Raw genomic sequence first — 20,185 nt, forward strand, 5'->3', positions numbered from 1 at the left:
TATGATTTTTTTTTAAATGTGTTCCAAGACTGAATTCTCAGCACCATCCTGGTGTTCAGAACAAAGTGAGGTAGTAGTTTGTTTTAAGAAAAATACATACTTCCATAACACGTACAGAGATTAAAGATGTCCAAAATGCTGGTTTTCGTTTTTAGGTTTAAGAAGTTTGATCACAGATATTTACGGAAAATCCTAATCCGAAAGAACCGGCCCAAATCCAGCATTGTCTCCTTGTACAAGAAGCTGGAAATGAAACAAGCTATTGAGATGGTAGAAACTGGGATCCTCAGTTCCACAGCCTTTTCTGTACCCCACCAGTAAGTCCCATATGCTCTTTGATCTGGACTTTCCGTGTCAGAATTCCTAGGGGCACTAACTCATCGTTTCATTTAGAGATAATGGCAGAAATTTGAAGGAGGAATCATGAGAAAAGGATGACCTAAGTCTTGGCCATTTGTATTTTGGCCCACGCTCACCTCGTTTCTGAACATTATCTAGCAAAAGTTGCATGCTATAGTTGTATAACACCTTTCCTTGGGAAGGAAGGGAAAGTGAATTTATAGAATGATGGCATAGTTTACAAGACTTTCTCTTTTTGATTAATTTCTACCCTTCAACCCCGGTTCATTTGATTTTGCTAATCGTACACTAATAATAATATGCTTTTCTCCAGTAAGGCATTTATTTCTCTTCCTCTCTTCTATGAGGAGGAGAGACCCGGTCAGCATCTTGTGATGCTAGCTGGGATTAGGGGTTGAGTGGTGGTAACACGTGTCGTGGTTGGTGGGCTAGTTACCCCCCCACCAAGGATGTCCAGGTTTCTTTCATGAAGCAGTTTATGAGGGACCCCTGGGTGGCTCAATCAGTTAAGTGTCTGCCTTCAGCTCAGGTCGTGATCCCAGGGTCCTGGGATCAAGTTCCGCATCTGGCTCCTTGCTCGGCGGGGAGCCTGCTTCTCCCTCTGCCTCTGACCCTCCCCCCTTCTTGTGCGCACACTCTCTCTCTCTCTGACAAATTAAAAAATATCTAAAAAAAAAAAGAAGCAATTTATGAATTGAGAAAATTACTCAACACATATTTAGGGTAAGGAACACCTCCATCCTGTCATCTTCTGTAGGTAGACATTGATCATGAGCTTCAATTGTGTCTTCAGTTTGAAAAGCAGGTTGAGATAAGAGCTAAGAACAGATCGCAATAAAATTGTCACTAATACCTGAGTGTTATCTCGCATCCCTTACTTGCTAATGAATCAGAAACACCCTTTCCTTTCTTCCGAGGCCTGAGAAAAATCTCAAGTAGGGTCCCTGAGGGCATCTCAGTGTAAACAGAGACTTTCTGCCTTATTTCTCAGTGAGACTGTTTCTGTGGTTTGCTTGTTTGTTTCGGTACTGCTCATCGTATGGCTTGCTTTAAGGAAACTTCTGATGCGAAAATGGCAATGTGCTAACAAATATTTATTGGTAATGCCATGCGGAGCCATATTAGAGCCTAAGGCAGAAGAAAAAATCAGTATTATCGATCCTGTCTTTATTTAAAACGTGGATATTCTATTCATCGTGGATTGTTGTCTTTTTTGCACTGACCTTTGTTTTCTAAAATATTGCATTTGCATCCTACTTAACTTGACTGAGCTTTTTTGGCATCATCTTGGGCCCAACCCTGTTCCGTGGGCACTTATTATGTGCCAGGGACGTCAAACAGACACAGTCCCTGGCCTCATGGAGCTCATACCCTAGCACGGTCATGGCATTAATAAAAAAATTTCTCTCAAACATACGATCGTAAAGTCTAGGGAGCTAGGAGAGTATAAGAAGTGCCCCTCTGGTCCCCAGGCATTTGACCTGCTCACTGGGTGCATGGGAGTTAATGCCCTGCAGGAGGGCTGGATAGGTTCAGGCACTTTAGACCATCAGGAACTTCCTGAATCCATTTGCTTACTAGTTCTGTGAGCTCTGGGTCTAAGAATGTAGGGGTGCTTATCTCAGATGAGAATCAGTCTGTCATGTGCTAAAACATATTTGCAATCTCTGTATTACCTTGCATTGGTCGTAAGCAGCGGCCCCAGTCTCTAACCTCAAGGCAGTTTTCAAGCCAGCTTTATTTGGAGGGAGCCTTTCTGTTGAGTTCATTAGTTTTTAGACATTGATTCAAGATTAGTAAGAGAGCCTTCGAGGTTAGTAACTCTTTTTTTCCTCTAACAGCCCAAACCAGTTAGTTAACTGGGCTAGGAGAGGAGATTCTTTTACCTGATATTTAATACAAGTTTAACAGTACTTAGATTGCATTCATTTGATCTCATCAGAAATCTGTACGACATCAAGCAAAAAGGAATTCCTCTCCCAAGATCAAAGCAGCTAATTTCTTCAAAACAAACCTTTATACAATAATAGGAAAAAGAAGTGTGTACTCAGCTCGCTTTTTATTATTCTGTATGAGATGATAACAACAAAATGCACATATATTTTTTTCTTTAGAAGTTTAAGCAATTGTTCTACAAGAGGGTTAGCTTTCCAAACTCTGTGAAGTTCAGGCGAACACTACCACCAGAAGTTGCCGATAGCACAGTGCAGATGGCGATTCTATGGAATGCCCTTATTTTTGTAGGCATTATGTTATTTGACCCTCAAAACAACCCTAGGGAATAGATAGAGTGTGTACTTGGATTATTATTTTAAATAAGAGGCACCTCGTTTTACCAGTGAGTAGTAAGCTTTTAGAAATACCATACGATAAAGGCTCCAATAATTAAAAGTGTCAAACCCTTAAAAAATATTTGGTTACTATTAAAGAGATATTGAAGTATGTAGTTAGAGGCTTAACAGACTACCACTATATAACTTCAAAGCGTCATCCTTAAAAGCTCCCAAATAATTTTAACATGTCATAAAAAAAAAAAAAGCAAATTTTTGTAGTTTAAGAATTTTTTAATTGATCACACATTGGCAGGTAGAGGCTTACATTTATGCATTCTTACACCGAAGATTCTGGAATGAAGATTCTGGTGCCATTTTCACTTCCACAATGGAACATTGTGTTGTGCGGAGCCAGGCCCTCTCCTGCGCCACTCTTCACTCATCCTAGATATTGGTCATCTTGGTGACCTCTCTAAAAAGACACAACGAACCCACACAGAGAGAAGAGCAGTTGGGTCCCATTGGTTAATCAGTGGGCGCATTCTTCATTTGCCTTAGCATACATTTCTCATGGATTTTGTGTGTAAAGCTATCACAAGAGAATGGGTTCTTTCAAACAAACCAGGGTATAATATTTGATCTTTTAGGAATTCATATCATGGCATGAATAGAACATCTACTACTAGATTTCATATTTATATTGTGTTTAGAACTGAAGCATCTTTTTACATTATTACAGCATCTGATTAAAAAAAGTTAAGAGAAATGTGAACTTTTATTTAAATACATTTGGATTCAGATTTTCCCAGTTTGATTTTCATAGTCATGAAATTACCACAGAGCTTTTATTTGAGGTGACAGAAATTTCCTTTATGGATATTGAATGGATGTTCCAGCGACAAGCGTCTCTCAGCTTACAATTTTATTTTTTTTACCTAGAGATTATTAACATTCAGTTTTTCTAAGGATTGTATCTTTCCTGTGCTCACAATATGATCATTTCAGGGATGATTTTGCTAATGAAGTGGCATGTAGAAAACTCCAGGTATCACCTTGCCTAAATTAACAATTCCTCTTGTATAATTTCATAGCTGTCGCTTCTCAATGTGGATCAGTGCGAGATAGTGCCTTTGGGATCCCTGTATTACACATCCAGCCAACAGCCTGAATGGACATTAATTAAGTCTAGTCTTTCCCAAAGTAGCCAGTTACAAACTGGGAAGAGTGCCAAGTTAGACCTACTGCTATCTTGAGTTTAACTTTACCATTATCTTATGGTTTTTTCCTATTTGGTTATGAATATCATTATGAACATAGGAAACACAACTTTTTGATTAGCTGTTGTTTCTGCTCAGCAAGAGATTGCTTCCACCATAATAAAGGAATGTGTTCAGATTGTGGGAATGTGTAGGTGTATCTCAATCAGAATAAATTTTATTTCAAGGACTTTTAAATAGTGAGGTTGAAAAGCCCTGATAATAATGTTTAGATCACCAGGGGTGGTAACTGAATATCAATAGTGTTGACATTTGCAGCTCTGAGATATGGAAACTCTGATTTCAAGGATTTTGTAGAAAGGGCATTAGTCAGTCTACAGGTAGGATTGCTAAATGAATTCTGGCGTACTGTGATCCCCCGTATCCAAGTCCTTAAAAATATTTTAACAATTGTACTTACAAATGTACAAAAAGTACTCACAAAATGTCCTTGCTATGTATGGCTACGTTGCTACTAATGTTTGGGAAAAATACTTAAAAAGTGGCCTGTGTTGAAACCAATAGCTACTGATGTCTGTGATCAATTATCCTAAGACCTTTGCAAGCAGATAGGAGCATCTTTGTGCCTTTATGCCTTGAGAAGAGCTCCAGCAAGGAAAGAAGAAATCAACACTCTGTAAGGTTTTATACCAAGATATTAAAGGAGGTGAGAGTATTGAAAGATGCATTTAATTTTCTTTAGTTCTCTCTTTTTTGTTCTTACTTCCTACAGTGAACATATATTATTCATACAATGAAACCTTTTCTAGAAATTCCTGCCACTAGATTGAAATGATTGAAATCAAATATATTTGTCACATGAGAATTCTGCACATAGCTATGTCATGACTTTGAAATCCTCAGAAGACAATGGTGCATTGACTGATAACCTGGACATGACTTGATTTTTAAACCCATTTGGGGGCACAGCGGGTGGGGGAGGAGGGGGAGGGCTCATGGTGAAGGAAGCCTTGGGGAGCTGGTCATGTGGAGGCAGGGAGCAGTCAATTGCTTCTAGAATCTCACAGAGTGCCCAGTGTCTCAGAGCTGGGTTGGCTTTCAGAATAGAAATAGTCTAAATGTCCTCATAAAATATGATTCTAGTTTCTTACCATTTTTCTTTAACCAACGATAAAATCCCTAAAGGGACAATTCCAAGGTAAAGGTACTCACAGAATTTTAATACTCCCTTAGATCAGTGCTATTCAAAATGTGGTGTGCAAATGGTGTTGTCCATGAGCTGTTTGTCACCTGTCGCAGTGGGATGAGTGCAGACCTAACCACGAGTCAGTCTTGCTTAGTAATCTTATTTCCATTTAATCTAACAGTAAAACGTTTGGTTCTAACTTTATAGTATCTTTTTAAAAATTTATTTTCTAGCAATTGATTTGTATTGTATTTTACCAACGTGTCTGCTCATAACAAATATGGGGGAAAAAATAACTGGTTTGTAACCACCTTAAACCCCTTTTTAAAAATGAGTTAGAATAATTCCCACATAAAAGCTATAGGCAAGGAAACCATATTTTCAAAATGTGAAGTCAAGACACATGTACTGACATTTCACAGGAACTTACTAAAACAGTAGAAAAAATTATGTTAAAACATGTGTTCTGGAACTTAGAACTCCCACATGTATATTGATACTTTTGTGGCACTCTTGCCAGGATGTAAGAATAATACTTGGCTTCCCTCCAATGATGTTTCCAGGGCCCAGAGGATACACAGAACCAAAAGACTTTCCCTGGAAGACGTGGAGTCCATGAGGAACATTCTGACACACAACATGTACCAAGTTCGACAAAGGGTGTGTATAAGCCATCTGACTTGTCCCATTGCCTGGCCTTGGAACCAGTCATTCAGGAATCCGTTCTTGTTCACATTATCTCCTCTAAAGTAGCTTTCTGGCTCAACCATTTATTTCTGCTTGATTTGGAGAACAAAAAGTTAATTGTTACCTTTCTGCTAAAAAAAAAAAAAAAATTGGCACAGGCAGTGTAAAAAGGAATGCAGATCCAATTGCTGGCCCTAGGGGTCAGGCTGCCCTAGCCCTGCAGCCTGGTACTTTCAGAACCAATAGGTCTCCCTCTCCCTCCAAAGATGAACAAGTGGTGGAGCTCATTCACCGCACCACAGAAAAAGATGGCACCAGGACACCAATGATAGGCTCAATCTGATTGACTGTAATAGAGCTTAGAAAGTTGAGATGGTTATTGAAATGCTGAAAGCCTATATTAGAGGAGACGTATTAGGCATATTATTTTTTAATTTTGGAAAAAGGTATGGAGTCTATACTACCACTTGGGAACTGGTGGAAAGTGAGTAGTAAGAACCTTCCTGGGGGTGGTGGTGAGTCCTTCTGAAATTTTGATGTAGTCAAATGACATTTAAGCTTGTGAAATCTAAATAGGAGTTTTCTTTTTTCAGTTTGAGGATTCAGTTGAACATGCCAATGCTTGAGTATGATATGGCTCTAAGTAAATTCATTGTGAGGGCCTTGGTTTTTGTGACTATGTTATAGATCACGGTCTTGATGGGGCCCAAAAATCCATCAGGTCTACTTGCTTTCAAGTAGAAGATGCTGAGGTTACGAGAGTTGTTTATCTGACCTGTTGAAAGTCACACAAAAAAATCCAAGTTAAGAACCCAGGTCTTCCAACTGCCTACCCAGTGCTCTTTCCATGACTCCAGCCTTACGCGATCCAGTTAAAGTGAATGTTCTCTGGCTTCCTGTTTTGGAAAGGTCAGTGATTAAGGGGTATGTGTCAGCAAAAGGCTCTGCACCTGCTGAAGGAATATAGGTCAGCATCAATCATAGCAAGCTTAGAGTAAATTCAAGAGCTTTCAAATCATTCCAAGTGAAACTGTTTCAGTAAGACTATCACATTCTGATAAATAGTTAGATAAATTGTTAAAAGCTTCCTGGTTTGAAGAATGTCGGCTTGCTTCTTGGGGGCCAGAGCTCAAAGGCAGCCTGAAAGTCAGCCTTTTCCCCCATGTGGACAAAGTTTGGATTTAAGGAAATGTCCAGAAGTGGAGATGAAGATCCTGGGATTCCAACTCAGTCTAAAATGAGGTTAACTACCCATTCTCTCTTTCTTTCCTCCCATTCAGGTTCCCAGATGGCCACATTTTGTCTTTCATAAGGGCGTCTATTCCATCTGTCCTCCAGATTTCTCCCTTCTAAGCTATATAACATCTACCTTTCTTACTGCCCCCAAATAAGCAGATGGGTCATGGAAGGTCACATGGGGAGAACATAAATAATAAGCAGAAGGGAGTTTTCAAGCCCCTGAGATGGCTTTTACCTCCACTTTTTGTTTCTTTGACGGAGTGAGCCTCACCAGTCCTTCCCTTCCTGTCTCCTTTCTCATCCCACCTTTTACATGGGTCATGTGACTCCCCTTTGTCCCATGGTCCTCTTGCCCTCTTGAAAGAAAAACTGCTCTAGAGATACAATGCAGGACGACTGTCTCCTTGGTTCGAGTGAGTGATCTATAGTTTTGAGGACTGTCACAAAAGGTGACATCTGTGGTCTCTAGCCTGGGTGATAGTCACTGGACCTCACACGGTGTGGGGCTGATGGCTGGGGCATTTCTCACAGTCTCATCTCAGAAGAGTCAGGAGTCATTTCAGGGCAAGGGTGAGATGAGTGCCGGGTTTGACTGGGGGATCCTGATTCATAGTTGATCTAAAACTGAGCTGGTCCTGCCCGATCTGTTGCTCCTGGGAGGGCTCTGGCCACTCCTGTTTGAAGCCATTCCCATCAGCATGTCCAGTATCAGATTGTCATTGCTGGGCAAGTTGAAGAACTAGCCTCCAGAGGTTCCCAGTGGGACAGCCCTCTGGGATGCAGAAGCTCTTTGCAACACCCTGGGGATGGAGATGGAGAAACACTCTCTTTAATAGTACAAGGGAAGAAACTGACCTCCGCTCAGACTCTAAGGATAAGTCAGAGATTATTGATGGGCAGCCCGCTGGGGAGGCCCAGATGATCAGGTCACACACAGAATTCAAAGGAGTAAAACAGTTTATTCAATTTCAGTTCTCTTCAGCAGATTTTTAATGCACATCTAGAGCTTTGTCCCATAGAGCTCAAGTTCTAGGGGCAAATACAGTCTTTCAGCAATCACCAGTTCCTTCATCAAAGGACTGGACTGAAAGAAACAGAAGGAAGAAAATTGCATATACATATGCATAGGACTTACTCTGCTCCCTGCAGATAGGCAAGGATAATTACATGGGTGATGTGATATGAGGTGAAATAGAACAAAAAATGTCCAAATGTTCCTTAAAGTACAGCCCTCAAGTCAAGGTATAGGAAATTCCTACCAGCAACATATACACATACGTGTATATATATGTACAGACACACATACATACATGTGTGTATATAAACATACATGCACACTGATGTCACTTTTGCATGAATTTAATGTTGATGAAAAATTGTAAAAGTTTGTCTTGGTAGTCTAATACTTAATTTAAAAATGTTTTCTGTGACAGTGTCACATGTCATTCTTTAATATCTCCATGTATACAGTGCACTGAAGTTGAGGTCCATCATTAGTGATGGTGGATAAGAATCCCTATTTCAAACATATTTCAAAAATTTAATTTTTTGCCAGAGTTTTTTTTATCAGATTGGTTAATTTGTCAAGAGTGGCTGGGGGCGCCTGGGTGGCTCAGTTGGTTAAGCGACTGCCTTCGGCTCAGATCATGATCCTGGAGTCCCTGGATCGAGTCCTGAATCGGGCTCCCTGCTCGGCAGGGAATCTGCTTCTCCCTCTGACCCTCCCCCCTCTCATGTGCTCTCTCATTCTCTCTCTCTCAAATAAATAAATCTTAAAAAAAAAAAAAAAGAGTGGCTGGTAAAGATCTCCTATCAGGAGACGGTGAAAGTTGGCTTTGCAAATTCCTCATTGTTCCCTTGGCCTCCAACCCGTACCTTCTTTATGGAACTTCTTTTAGACAATTGTCTGTTTTGTGAGGACTAGTTAGCTAACAGATAGTGAAAGCCACAAGTCTACTTAACTGGCTGTATATATGCTAAAACACAAGCAATAAACTAAAACCAGTGAACCCGTGAGGACACTGTTGTCAATGCCTCCTTGTTACAAACACCCTCTTCTGTTCTGGTGGGGAACTGGACCATCTTCTATATCGACCAAGCAAGGGTCTGTTATAAATCTCCATATTAAGTACAAAGAAAGCTTAATTTCTTTTTTATTTTTTATAAAAACGAATAGAAACATAGGTATTAGTATTTTTTCCTTACACTGGAGATCATCTTGTGGCATCTCTTAAAGCGTGTGCACCCCACTTAAGGGACCCTTGATCTGGAGGATGGAGTCTCTTCTCTTGGCAGGTTGTCCCTAGGATTTTCCCCCACTCCCGCCCGTGTCTCATTTCTTACCATACTTTGAATAAAGTACTAAATTCTTCTGTGGTAAACAAATGTCCAGGTCTGCTCCAGTAGGTCCTCCTATCTCCCATCACATTTTTCCAGAGCTGTGTCTTATCTCATGTGTTCCCTCTTCGTGAAGGGAACATCTACTCATCCTTCAAGACTCAGCCCAGTGCAATGCACCTTTCCCACCCAAGACTGGATCAGTGCCCTTTGCCTAAACTCTACAAGTCCCTGCAGACCCCAATATCTTATCACCTCCTAAGCACATAACAGTATATGCTTGTTTGACGACCCAAATAGGCCATGAGCCTTTTGAAGACCATTCTTCAAATTTATCCATTTTTTAAAACTCCTGCACCTACCATGGCACCTGACACATAGAGTATTTGCTATTTTGTTTTGAATTTGAAATCCTTAATACAATATCCATTAACCAGTCCTGAATCTGGTATCCAGTGGGACCAGTATATTCACTGCTGCACAGGGAAAAGCAGGGAGAAAGGAGTTTCCAATTAAGCACTTTATGAACATTTGAGGACCACCCTTTGTCTTTGGTTCAAGACAGGTTATCACTGGCCTGGTAAGAATAAGGAAGAAAATTTTTTATAAAGATAATTGATTCAGTTTGAAGGACAGCTCTTTAATCAGCAATTATGCACTTCCTACATTTTGGTTAAAACAAAACAAAACAAAAAAAACCCCTCTTCCTTTTTGAACTGATAACAGTGATAGTAATCGGTTGATTTTTTTGAATGTAGCTTTAACTGGCAAAATGTAAAAATAGCAACCTTAATGAAATTCCCAAAGTAGTTTTGACGTTTTCCTGACCCATTAGACCCAAACTTTCAGTAACCACTCTCCAAGCATAAAAAACATGACCCGGGAAAGCGTGTGGGTATGGGGCAGCCAAAGTCCATGGGTATCTCAGGGCAGGACCGCTGCAAGGATACGAAAGAGACAATGCAGGGGGACAGCAGGGCGGGGCAAGCCAGAAGGCACAGGCTCCAAACCCCAGCTCTGTCCTGGTAGGGTGGCCTTGGTCACAGGTCTTTCTTCTCAGGGGCCACCGCTTGCTCCTTTGTAATTGAGGCAAATGCTTAGGTGGCCTCTCCGGTGTCTTTTCTCTAGTAGTCTTAGTATGTGATATTTCCATGGCCCCCAAAGCCATGGTTGTATGGTGATATCCTTACGTATTTGACATTCTATTCTTTCCGCAGACCCTGTCCTACAACAAATACAACCTCAAACCCCAAACAAGTGAGAAGCAGGCTAAAGAGATTCTGATCCGCCGCCAGAATACCTTAAGGGAGAGCATGAGGAAAGGCCACAGCCTGCCGTGGGGAAAGCCGGTATGGTGGGGTCTGTAGATGCACCCGGGAGCTGGGACAGTCCCTTGCACAGGGCCTCCTCGGGTGACTGCCAGTGGTAGTTACACAAAACCAGCACCTTGTTGCCAGAGTAAACCAAAGCAAGAGGGTGCAGGACACGAGAAAACTTCCCTCTGGGTCTGGAGCCTTAGGGTCCATGGTTAGGATGCGCCTCCAGGATCCAGTCAGCGACGGGAACACACTCCCTGGGCTATGAGTCTAGACCAGGTGCCATGGTGGCCAGGTACTGACCACTCCAGGGGAGCCTCCATGGACTGGGGCGCTGGGCTCTAGAAGCTTCCTTCTCTCCCAGGAAGATCTAGGGAAGGATCTGTTTTGCCCAGACTCTGGGGTCTCATCTTCATATTACCCACCGTGCATCTGAACTATTCTATTTGAGGCCATATTGTACCAATCTCACTGGAACTTCTGGACGAAGGTTACGTCTAGAGTAGATTCTAATTTCTACCCTAGTCTCAGTGGCTAAAATGTAATGCTAATGAGGAGGACAGTAATAACAGCAACTAACAGCCTCAGCAGAGGGTTAAGTGACCTTGTTCAAACATTTTAGTTTCACAATTTATCATTTTCAAAATAAAATCAAACTAAGTGTTCAACCTGTGATCTTGTAGGAATGCTTACCTTAAGCACACATCTGACGGGCCAACATTAAGAGGTACCTGTAAACTTACTAACGATATCGTGACATAGCACTCATATTGTGTTTGCAAAGCATACAAGTGCTTTCCAGTGTTTTAGTTTATCCTCAGACTCTTTCTGTGAACAATGTAACACAGGCATTTTATCCCCTTTCTCCAGACAGTGAAACTCTGGCACAAAAAGTCTAATTGGCTTATCCCACTTAATCATAATTATTCCAATGAATAGAATACAGATCTCCTGACCATGGACTAAATACTCTTTATTTTTTCCTAAAACAATATATCCCAATAATCCATAATTCTGTTTTTCTTACGAAAAAACAAATGGCTTCCAAAATAAAGTCAAGTGAGGGGTTCATAATGGTCTGTTTTATCATGACAGGGAAAGGAAACACATATTGAAGGCTGAAGCATTCTGCTGTCTCTAAACCAGTCACAGGAGTACAAGGGAGCCAGTGTGGGCCTGTATCTCCCACTGTGTCCCATGGGAGGCTCTGAATCGCAGACTCACCTCTGCTTTTCCTTTCTGTTTGCTATCCACAGGCCGGTACCAAAAATATCCGCTACCTCTCCTTTCCCTATGGCCATCCTCAGCCTGCAAGAAGAGATCCGAGGGTTGCTGATTTCACAGGTAACCTGCCTGCCTGGCTGTTCTTCTTTTCTTGTAAAGGGTCAGATGGCAAATATTTTGGAGCTCGTGGGCCAAGAGGCAAAATCAAGAATATTATGTAGGTACTTACATGACAAGAAAAAGAGTAAACAAAAAAAAAAAAAAGAAAAAGAGTAAACAACTTTTTTATTAATCTAAATCAGCGCTTGATTTACGGACACTGAAATTTGAATTCCATGTCATTTTTACCTGTCATAAAATATTCTTCTTTTGATTTTTTTTTTCAGCCCCTTAAAAAGGTGGCAACTATTCTTAGCTCACAAGCCATACAAAAAGAGACAACAGGCTGGATATAGCCCAGGGGGGATAATTTGCTGATGTAAAATGGGTACTTTTTAAAAATATTTGAAAATTTTGACTCCAATTGAATGTCTGAAATATTTAAAAATTAGCAGGATTCTCCCAAATTGGTAAATTTTACTAAAATAATTTCATCAAATTTACTGATTAACTGTTTCCCTCTTAATATCGAATTCTTAAGTAGAATTCTTAGAATTATTAAAACTGCCTATTCTAATAAAAGCCGTTATTATTTTTAAAATGTATATATAAAATGATTTTCTATTAGCAAAGGTGATATGTAATATATAATATGCCATATTATCTATTTTAATTTTTCCAAATTTTTAAGACTTAAAAACACATTGGAAATTCAAATAAGCTAAACCTATAGGATTTTAGAATTATATCTTTGAAGAGTGAATATAATTATTCTTCAAAATGGAACTTTATTTTCTTCTGATTTAAAAACATGCTTGATATAAAACCAAAATCAATCAGTAGAAAAAAGCATAAAATAAGAAAGTTAAAAGCACTTGAAACCCCAACACCAGGAAATAATCACTATAGAACATTTTGGTAAGCATTCTTCTATAATTCTCTCTGCACCATCCTGATCCCTACCCTATCTGTACCTGACAGAAGAAGGAGAGAAAGAAAGAAAGAAACAAACAGCATCATGTTATCCACAAAATCATTGTATTATCATTGTTTTGGAATTTTAATAAATTGCCTAGTTCTCTCAACCATGTACTGTGGACATATTTCCATTCAATTGATATAAACTAAATAATCATTTTTATGAGTAAATAATAGTCAATTATATAAAATAATCCTAGTTTAGTTAACTAAATCCTTATTAACAAATATTAAGGTATTTTGCCTTTATATGTAATATGAGCAATGATATATAATAAGCACCTCAGATCACTTGTGATTGTTTTTTGCACAAATAATCAATTATTCCCTTAGTACATTTTCATGGAAGCAAAATTTGGGGGTCAAAAACTACACATATTTAAATTTACCCTCACACCCACAGTCTGTGAGAAAGGTCATTGCCAAACACTTCTTTTTTTTTTTTTTAAGATTTTATTTATTTATTTAACAGAGAGAGACACAGGGAGAGAGGGTACACAAGCAGGGGGAGTGGGAGAGGGAGAAGCAGGCTTCCCGCGGAGCAGGGAGCCCGATGTGGGGCTCGATCCCAGGACCCTGGGATCATGACCTGAGCTGAAGGCAGGCATTTAACGACTGAGCCACCCAGGCGCCCCCATTGCCAAACACTTTACCATCACTCAGACTTTTGAGTGACCTCTGATGTGATAGGATAAAATTTACATACCATATTAATTTTCATCTGAGTCTGATTTTTAGTAAGGTTGAACGTCTTTTCATATTTTTTAGAAGCAACTGTATTTCTTCTTGGGAAGTTTCTGTTTCTGCCTTTGGCCATTTTTTTCTATTCCGTTGTTTGTTTTCTTAAAATGAATTGGAAGAACACTGTATGACAAGGATAGCATCCATTGTCTCATGTTTGTTGCCAATGGTTTCTCTTCCAGTTTCACATTTATCTTTTAGTTTTTAGATATACTCGCCATTCAGAAATTTTTATTCTGATTAATCAAATCTGCTCCATCTTCCACAGAAAAATTAGAAAACCATTTACCCAATGTTTTTAAACTTTACTAGTTTAATGATTCCATTTAAATTTCAACCCTTTGAGATTTATCTTTGTGTAGATTAAGACAGAGCTACGCTTCAGATTGTTTTCCAATGGCTGTGCACCTGTCCCAACCCCATCTTTTCCTCCAGGATAAGATGCTATCTTTGCTGTGCTAAAGTCATTTACCCTGAGAGAGTTCTCGGCTCTCAGTTCTGTTTCATTGATCTAACCATTTATTCCCAGAGCACTCTCTTGAAAGCAGTGTCATTTTATGTTATAAAAGAGCTAATCCACAAACAAAAGCAAACAAACAAAACAAAAGAGTGCCATTGTAGGGTGTATAATAAATTAATTTCTAAAAATCTTCCTGGTACAAGTAATTTGCTGCTATTTACATTGTTTGAATGAATAGAAAACATGAAATTCTCACGGTCATTTCTTATGATGGACATACAACATCGCATGCTCCTGTAACAGGGGATCACCACGTAACAATCTTACTTGAGCACAAATGTGCAAATCTTTTTTTTTTTTTTTAAGATTTTATTTATTTATTTGACAGAGAGAGACATAGCGAGAGCAGGAACACAAGCAGGGGGAGTGGGAGAGGGAGAAGCAGGCTTCCCGCAGAGCAGGGAGCCCCATGTGGGACTCGATCCCAGGACCCTGGGATCACGACCTGAGCCGAAGGCAGGCGCTTAACGACTGAGCCACTCGGGCGCCCACAAATGTGCAAATCTTAAATAAAGCATTATTAACAAAATACAGTAGAACATTAAAGAAATACTACACCTTACCAAGTGGGATTTATTCCAGAAGTGGGGGTTGTTTAACATTTGGAAATGTGTTTACAACATTCACGAGACGAATAGGTCAAAGGATCCTATTCTTCGAATAGATGCCCTAAAAGGCATCTCACTCGTATTTTCCATTAAAATAATAAAATCCTGGGGCGCCTGGGTGGCTCAGTTGGTTAAGCGTCTGCCTTCGGCTCAGGTCATGATCCCAGGGTCTTGGGATCGAGCCCCACATTGGGCTCTCTGCTCGGCGGGAAGCCTGCTTCTCCCTCTCCCACTCCCCCTGCTTGTGTTCCCTCTCTCGCTATGTCTGTCTCTGTCAAATAAGTAAATAAAATCTTTAAAAAATAAATAAAATAATAAAATAAAATAATAAAATCCTAGGACAATATATTTAGGACTTATATGAAGAAAACATAAAAGCTGACTTCTCCATGCTGTCATTTTCTCTCTGTAAAGAGAATATTGGTACCTCCCACATACAACAGTGTTGCCCCGAGGTGAAGCCAGGCAATGCATACAAAACTCTTAGAATAGTGTCTGGAATCAAGTAAATGAACAGGAAATATTACCCATTATAATTAGTACTAGAGGAACATCAAAGAAGACTTGATGTGGGTAGATAGAGGTGTTCTTGGAACGAAAGACAACACTTCAGTCTAGGCATGGAATGAAATCTTGGCCCAATGAACATTTTTTTCTTTCAAATGTACACAACTAGTTCAAAATTTTATTAGATGAGCAAAAATGGTGGTTAACCTAGAAATCTGAGAAGGGAAAGTAATGAAGTGGGACTATTTTTTGAATTGTTATTAAGTTTTTTATTTTAATTCCAGTATAGTTAAGATACAGTGTTATATTAGTTTCAAGTGTATGATATAGTGATTCAACAATTCTATACCTTACTCAGTGCTCATCAAGTTACGTAAGTGTACTCTTGGGTGCCTGGGTGGCTCAGTCAGTTAATCGTCTGACTTTGGCTCAGGTCTGATCCCAGGGTCCAGGGATCGAGTCCAGCATCAGGCTCCTTGCTCAGTGGGGAGCCTGCTTCTTCCTCTCCCCCTGCTTGTTCTCTCTCTCACTATCTTTCTCTCTCAATAAATAAATAAAATCTTTAAAAACAAAGATAAGTGCACTCTTAATCCCCTTCACTTATTTCACCCCTCCCTCTACCCACTCCCTTCTGGTAACCATCAGTTTGTTCTCTGTAGTTAAGAGTCTCTTTCTTGGTTTGCCTCTCTCTCTTTTTTCCCTTTGCTTGTTTGTTTTGTTTTTTAAATTCCTCATATGAGTGAAACCATATAGTATTTGTTTTTCTCTGACGGACTTATTTCACTTAGTGTAATATTCTCTGGCTCCATCCATGTCATTGCAAATAGCAAGATTTCATTCTTTTTGATGGCTAAATAATATACCTTTGTATATATATACACCACACCTTCTTTATCCGTTCATCAATCGATGGACACTTGGGCTGCTTCCATAGTTTGGCTATTGTAAATAATGTTGCAGTGAACATAGGGGTGCATATATCCTTTCGGAGTGGGACTTAATTTACTTGTTATCCTTAATAAATTTTAAAGCATTATAATAATCAGGGTTAGACTGAGATCATTCTCATTGAGTCTCTGGACACAATTATTTGAATCCACATTCTCTCCAAACCTGAAGTCTTTCCGCACCAGGCCAAGTGAAGGAGTGGCCAGGGGCCTCTAGGGGAGAAGATGGGGGGAGAGACGGCATCGAGCAGGCAGTCTCTGGCTAACCAGGCTGTGACTTGGAGAGCATTTTCCTTTCTCACTGCCCCCTTGCTCTCCAGTGTTGGCACATCCCTTACTCTAGATGTGTGTGGGGCTCCACATTCTCTTCCAAGGCTCTTTTGCATGGAGCCAAGGCTCACTTGGTGTTATAAGTAGAGAGCTCCTTCCTAGACACCGACCTCCTCTGCTCTGAGGCGGCTGACAATCCATGTGGATTGGGGAAGATGAAAGAGGTCTGGAGATGGACACACAAAGATGTGAATGTACTTAATGCCACGGAACTATGCAATAAAATGGTGACAATGAAAAAAAAAAAGGTTAAAATGGTAAATTTTATCAGAATTAAAATAAAACCATGAGGAAAGGGAGGAGGGAGGGTTGCACCCACGGTCTAGGTCTCTAAACAGTGTATATTGTACTGGGTAGTCCAGTGTCACCCCCTGGGTATCAGGCTCTGCCTGGCCCTGTGCAGAAGCACTTCCTGTTTCTCCTTCACCCTGCCCCTGGGTGCCTAAGTCCAGAAGTTAAAGTGGAAGAGAGAAGAATAGATGTTCAGATTTTGCTGCAAGGTCTCCATTGATCTCTCCCTGGAACTGCCTGCCTGGGTGCTGACCTGCAGGACATTGTGCAATTGGGACAGAGCCCAGTCCCCGCTCTTCCTCCTTCCTCTTCCGCTTTCCACTGGCTTCTTCCTCCCCTTTTGGACACATCTACTGATTTAAGTTGCATGGAATCTTGCAAGTTGCATGCTCAAGCCTCTTCCTAGTGTTTGGAACCTATTTTTCAATAAGCAGAGGTGGTCAGGAAACATCAGTTTTAATCTGTGTGCTGATGCAGAGCATATGCTCAGAAGGAGGGGTTGGAAACTAGGAGGGGGTGGGAGGGTATGGGCCAAAGGACTGCTCTTTGGGGCAGAAGCAACCAGGCCATTGTTTCCTTAGGTAATATTCCAAGCACCAAAGGATCAAGGGGAACTCTTGTTCCAGGCCAGATCATGGAGCACAAATTAAAGGGAAGTAGAGAAAAAATGGACAAATAATCTGAACTAATTTTTTTTTTTTTTAATTCAAAGCAGTTGATTCCTGTCCCTCACTCCCCACAACTTCCAGGCTACCTTCTGAGGAAAATTCAACTACATTTAGAAAAACATTATTAAATAGGTTATTTAAAATTTTTCTGATGACTAAACACATTTTGCCTTCTGCATACCAGTGTGCATATCAGTTCCAGCTGTGGGGTTTTTATTTAGTTTTGTGTTTGGTTTTTTAAGAGGGAATAAAGAGTGGGAGAAAGAATCCTGCTTTTAGATTTAAATATAAAGTTCTTAAAATACTTAAATTCCCAGGAGAATATTTAAAGGGAAAATAAATTTATTTTATTTTTTTTAACATATAATGTATTATTTGTTTCAGGGGTACAGGTGTGTGATTCATCAGTCTTACACAATTCACAGTGCTCACCATAGCACATACCCTCCCCAGTGTCCATCACCCAGCCACCCCATCCCTCCCACCCCCCTCCACTCCAGCAACCCTCAGTTTGTTTCCCGAGATTAAAAGTCTCTTATGGTTTGTCTCCCTCTCTGGTTTTGTCTTGTTTCATTTTTCCCTCCCTTCCCCTATGATCCTCTGTCTTGCTTCTCAAATTCCTCATATCAGCGAGATCATATACTTGTCTTAGGGAAAATAAATTCATAAGGTTAAAACTTGAGGAAATGAGAATAGGTGAGATTTGTGAAAACTACTCATTTGAAGATATGTGCTCAGTGAAGTTGGGAAAAGGCAATGTCCTAGGCATGGATGAGGTCTTTGGAAGGTCATCTGAGAAGGGATGTTACGTAGATACCCAATGGCTTCCCTCTGCTCTTGGCGTAGCCTCCTGACCTGCACATGGCACGTATCAGGGAGCCAGGCATAGTCTGGCAGAGAGCAGATATGCAGCTGGACAGACTCTGCTAAACTGCAGTCCCATCTTCACTGTGATACTGAAAGTCACTTAACCTCTTGAAACCTCAGCCTCTTTACCTATGAAATGGAGATGTTAACTTTACTCATCTCCAAGGCTTGTCGTAAGGCTTAAATGGCATAATAGATGTAAAATAGGTAGCACAGTGACAGGTGCAGAGTGAGTTCTCCATACATGGACATCCCATCGCTATCATGACTGTTACATGCCAGCAGAAATCTGTTCTCCTCTTACCTGCTTTGGAGGGAGGACATCTAGTCACAGTGGTTTTGCCACACATGGCTCTCTGCTGTAGCCACCCCTGTTTCTCCAAGATTGGCTCTTTCAAGGCCCAAGGGATGAAACTCAGATTTAATGCTTTCTGGTAACCACTGATTAAAAAGCAAACCAACCGGGGTGCCTGCGTGGCTCAGTCAGTTAAGTGTCTGCCTTCTGCTCAGGTCATGATCCCGGGGTCCTGGATCCGGCTTCCTGCTCAGCAGGGAGTCTGCTTGTCCCTCTCTGTCTGCCCTCCCCCCCCCCACCACTCGTGCTCTCTCTCTCTCAAATAAATAAATAAAATCTAAAAACAAACAAACAAAAACAAAGAACAACAACCAAAATCCAAATTTCCCATGTTCCTATCACAGTTACCATGGAACCCTCAGTTAAGCTTTGGTCTTCGACAACACAAAACATCTTTGTGCCTTATGGTCTAATGCCTGTGGCCAGCTCTTCTGATTTTGTAAAAAACACTCCCTTACCTACTTGAAGGAGTCTAGCCTGATACACAGGTTTCGGTGCATTTCTAACACAGCACATATACTTCTATTCTCTGCCCTCCTTGGGGCAGAGAAAGTCAGACAAGCAAATGTAAGATCTGGAACCTCAAGAAGGATGATCTTTCACACTGAGTTCTTGCCATCCAGATATGGAGTCTCCTCTCTGATCGTTAAGTCGTGTTCTTTCCTCCTCTTGTCATATTTCCCTAGGTAATGACAGCAGTGATTCAGAACTCCCGTCCATCATGTTCAAAGCACACCCTCGAACAGGGACACTTCAACAAAGACAGCTGACACAAGAGATAATCCCAATGAAGAGCTTACCCAGAGGACGGAAGCCATGCCACTTCGGGTATCCAAGAAACACAAACCAAGAAGAGCACGTTGGCGCAGGCAGAAGGGAGGCACTACGGCCCAAACCACTATTCCACGCAGTAGATGAGGAGTTTGAATCTGGAGAGGAGAGTGAGGAGGAGGCCTCAGCAAGTGGGTCCCGATGGTCAGCGGAGCACAGACCCAGCAGGCAACACCACAGGTCCCACAGTCCTTTGCTCCAAAGAAAATAGTTCCATCATCCACACGATTGTCTCCTTGTATTTCAAGAGTCCATTTTCTTATTGTTGTGGAAGAAGGAGTCTATTTCTCAGAAGCTATTAGACATGCATCTATTAGAGGAAGGGAGATTTTTTTTTGGAGAACAACTTGGAACAAATTTGCAGGCTCTGCTACATTCTTGGTTGGTGTACTCTGTAGATGAATTCCCTGTGAGTGATTAATGTTAATCATTGCAGGAATTATTACTAAAATTCCTAAGAGTGTGTGATCCATGAAATTTATTGAGATACAAGCATGATTGGTCGGTGATTCACCTTGACTATCTGCTTGTGCAGCTTATAATCAAGTTAGAACTGGGAAGGGCCTGGGAAATCATCTGGCCCAATCCTCTGTGTTTACAAATA

The 20,185-nt window shown here is 40.7% G+C and overlaps 1 protein-coding gene across 1 annotated transcript in view; it reads left to right on the forward strand.

Moving 5' to 3' along the window:
• The window catches only part of SLC9A4 (solute carrier family 9 member A4), a 67,002-nt gene extending 47,210 nt beyond the window's left edge, over nt 1–19,792 (forward strand). The window contains exons 8-12 of the mRNA XM_035000512.1: nt 156–317; nt 5,600–5,696; nt 10,517–10,648; nt 11,872–11,959; nt 19,437–19,792. Of these exons, the coding sequence (XP_034856403.1) occupies nt 156–317; nt 5,600–5,696; nt 10,517–10,648; nt 11,872–11,959; nt 19,437–19,792 (835 nt within the window). The remainder of the gene's footprint in view (nt 1–155; nt 318–5,599; nt 5,697–10,516; nt 10,649–11,871; nt 11,960–19,436) is intronic.
• The last annotated feature ends 393 nt before the right edge of the window (nt 19,793–20,185 follow it).

Source organism: Mirounga leonina, unplaced genomic scaffold (genome assembly GCF_011800145.1).
Source record: "Mirounga leonina isolate KUSES-001 unplaced genomic scaffold, KU_Mleo_1.0 Mir_125, whole genome shotgun sequence".
NCBI lineage: Eukaryota > Metazoa > Chordata > Mammalia > Carnivora > Phocidae > Mirounga > Mirounga leonina.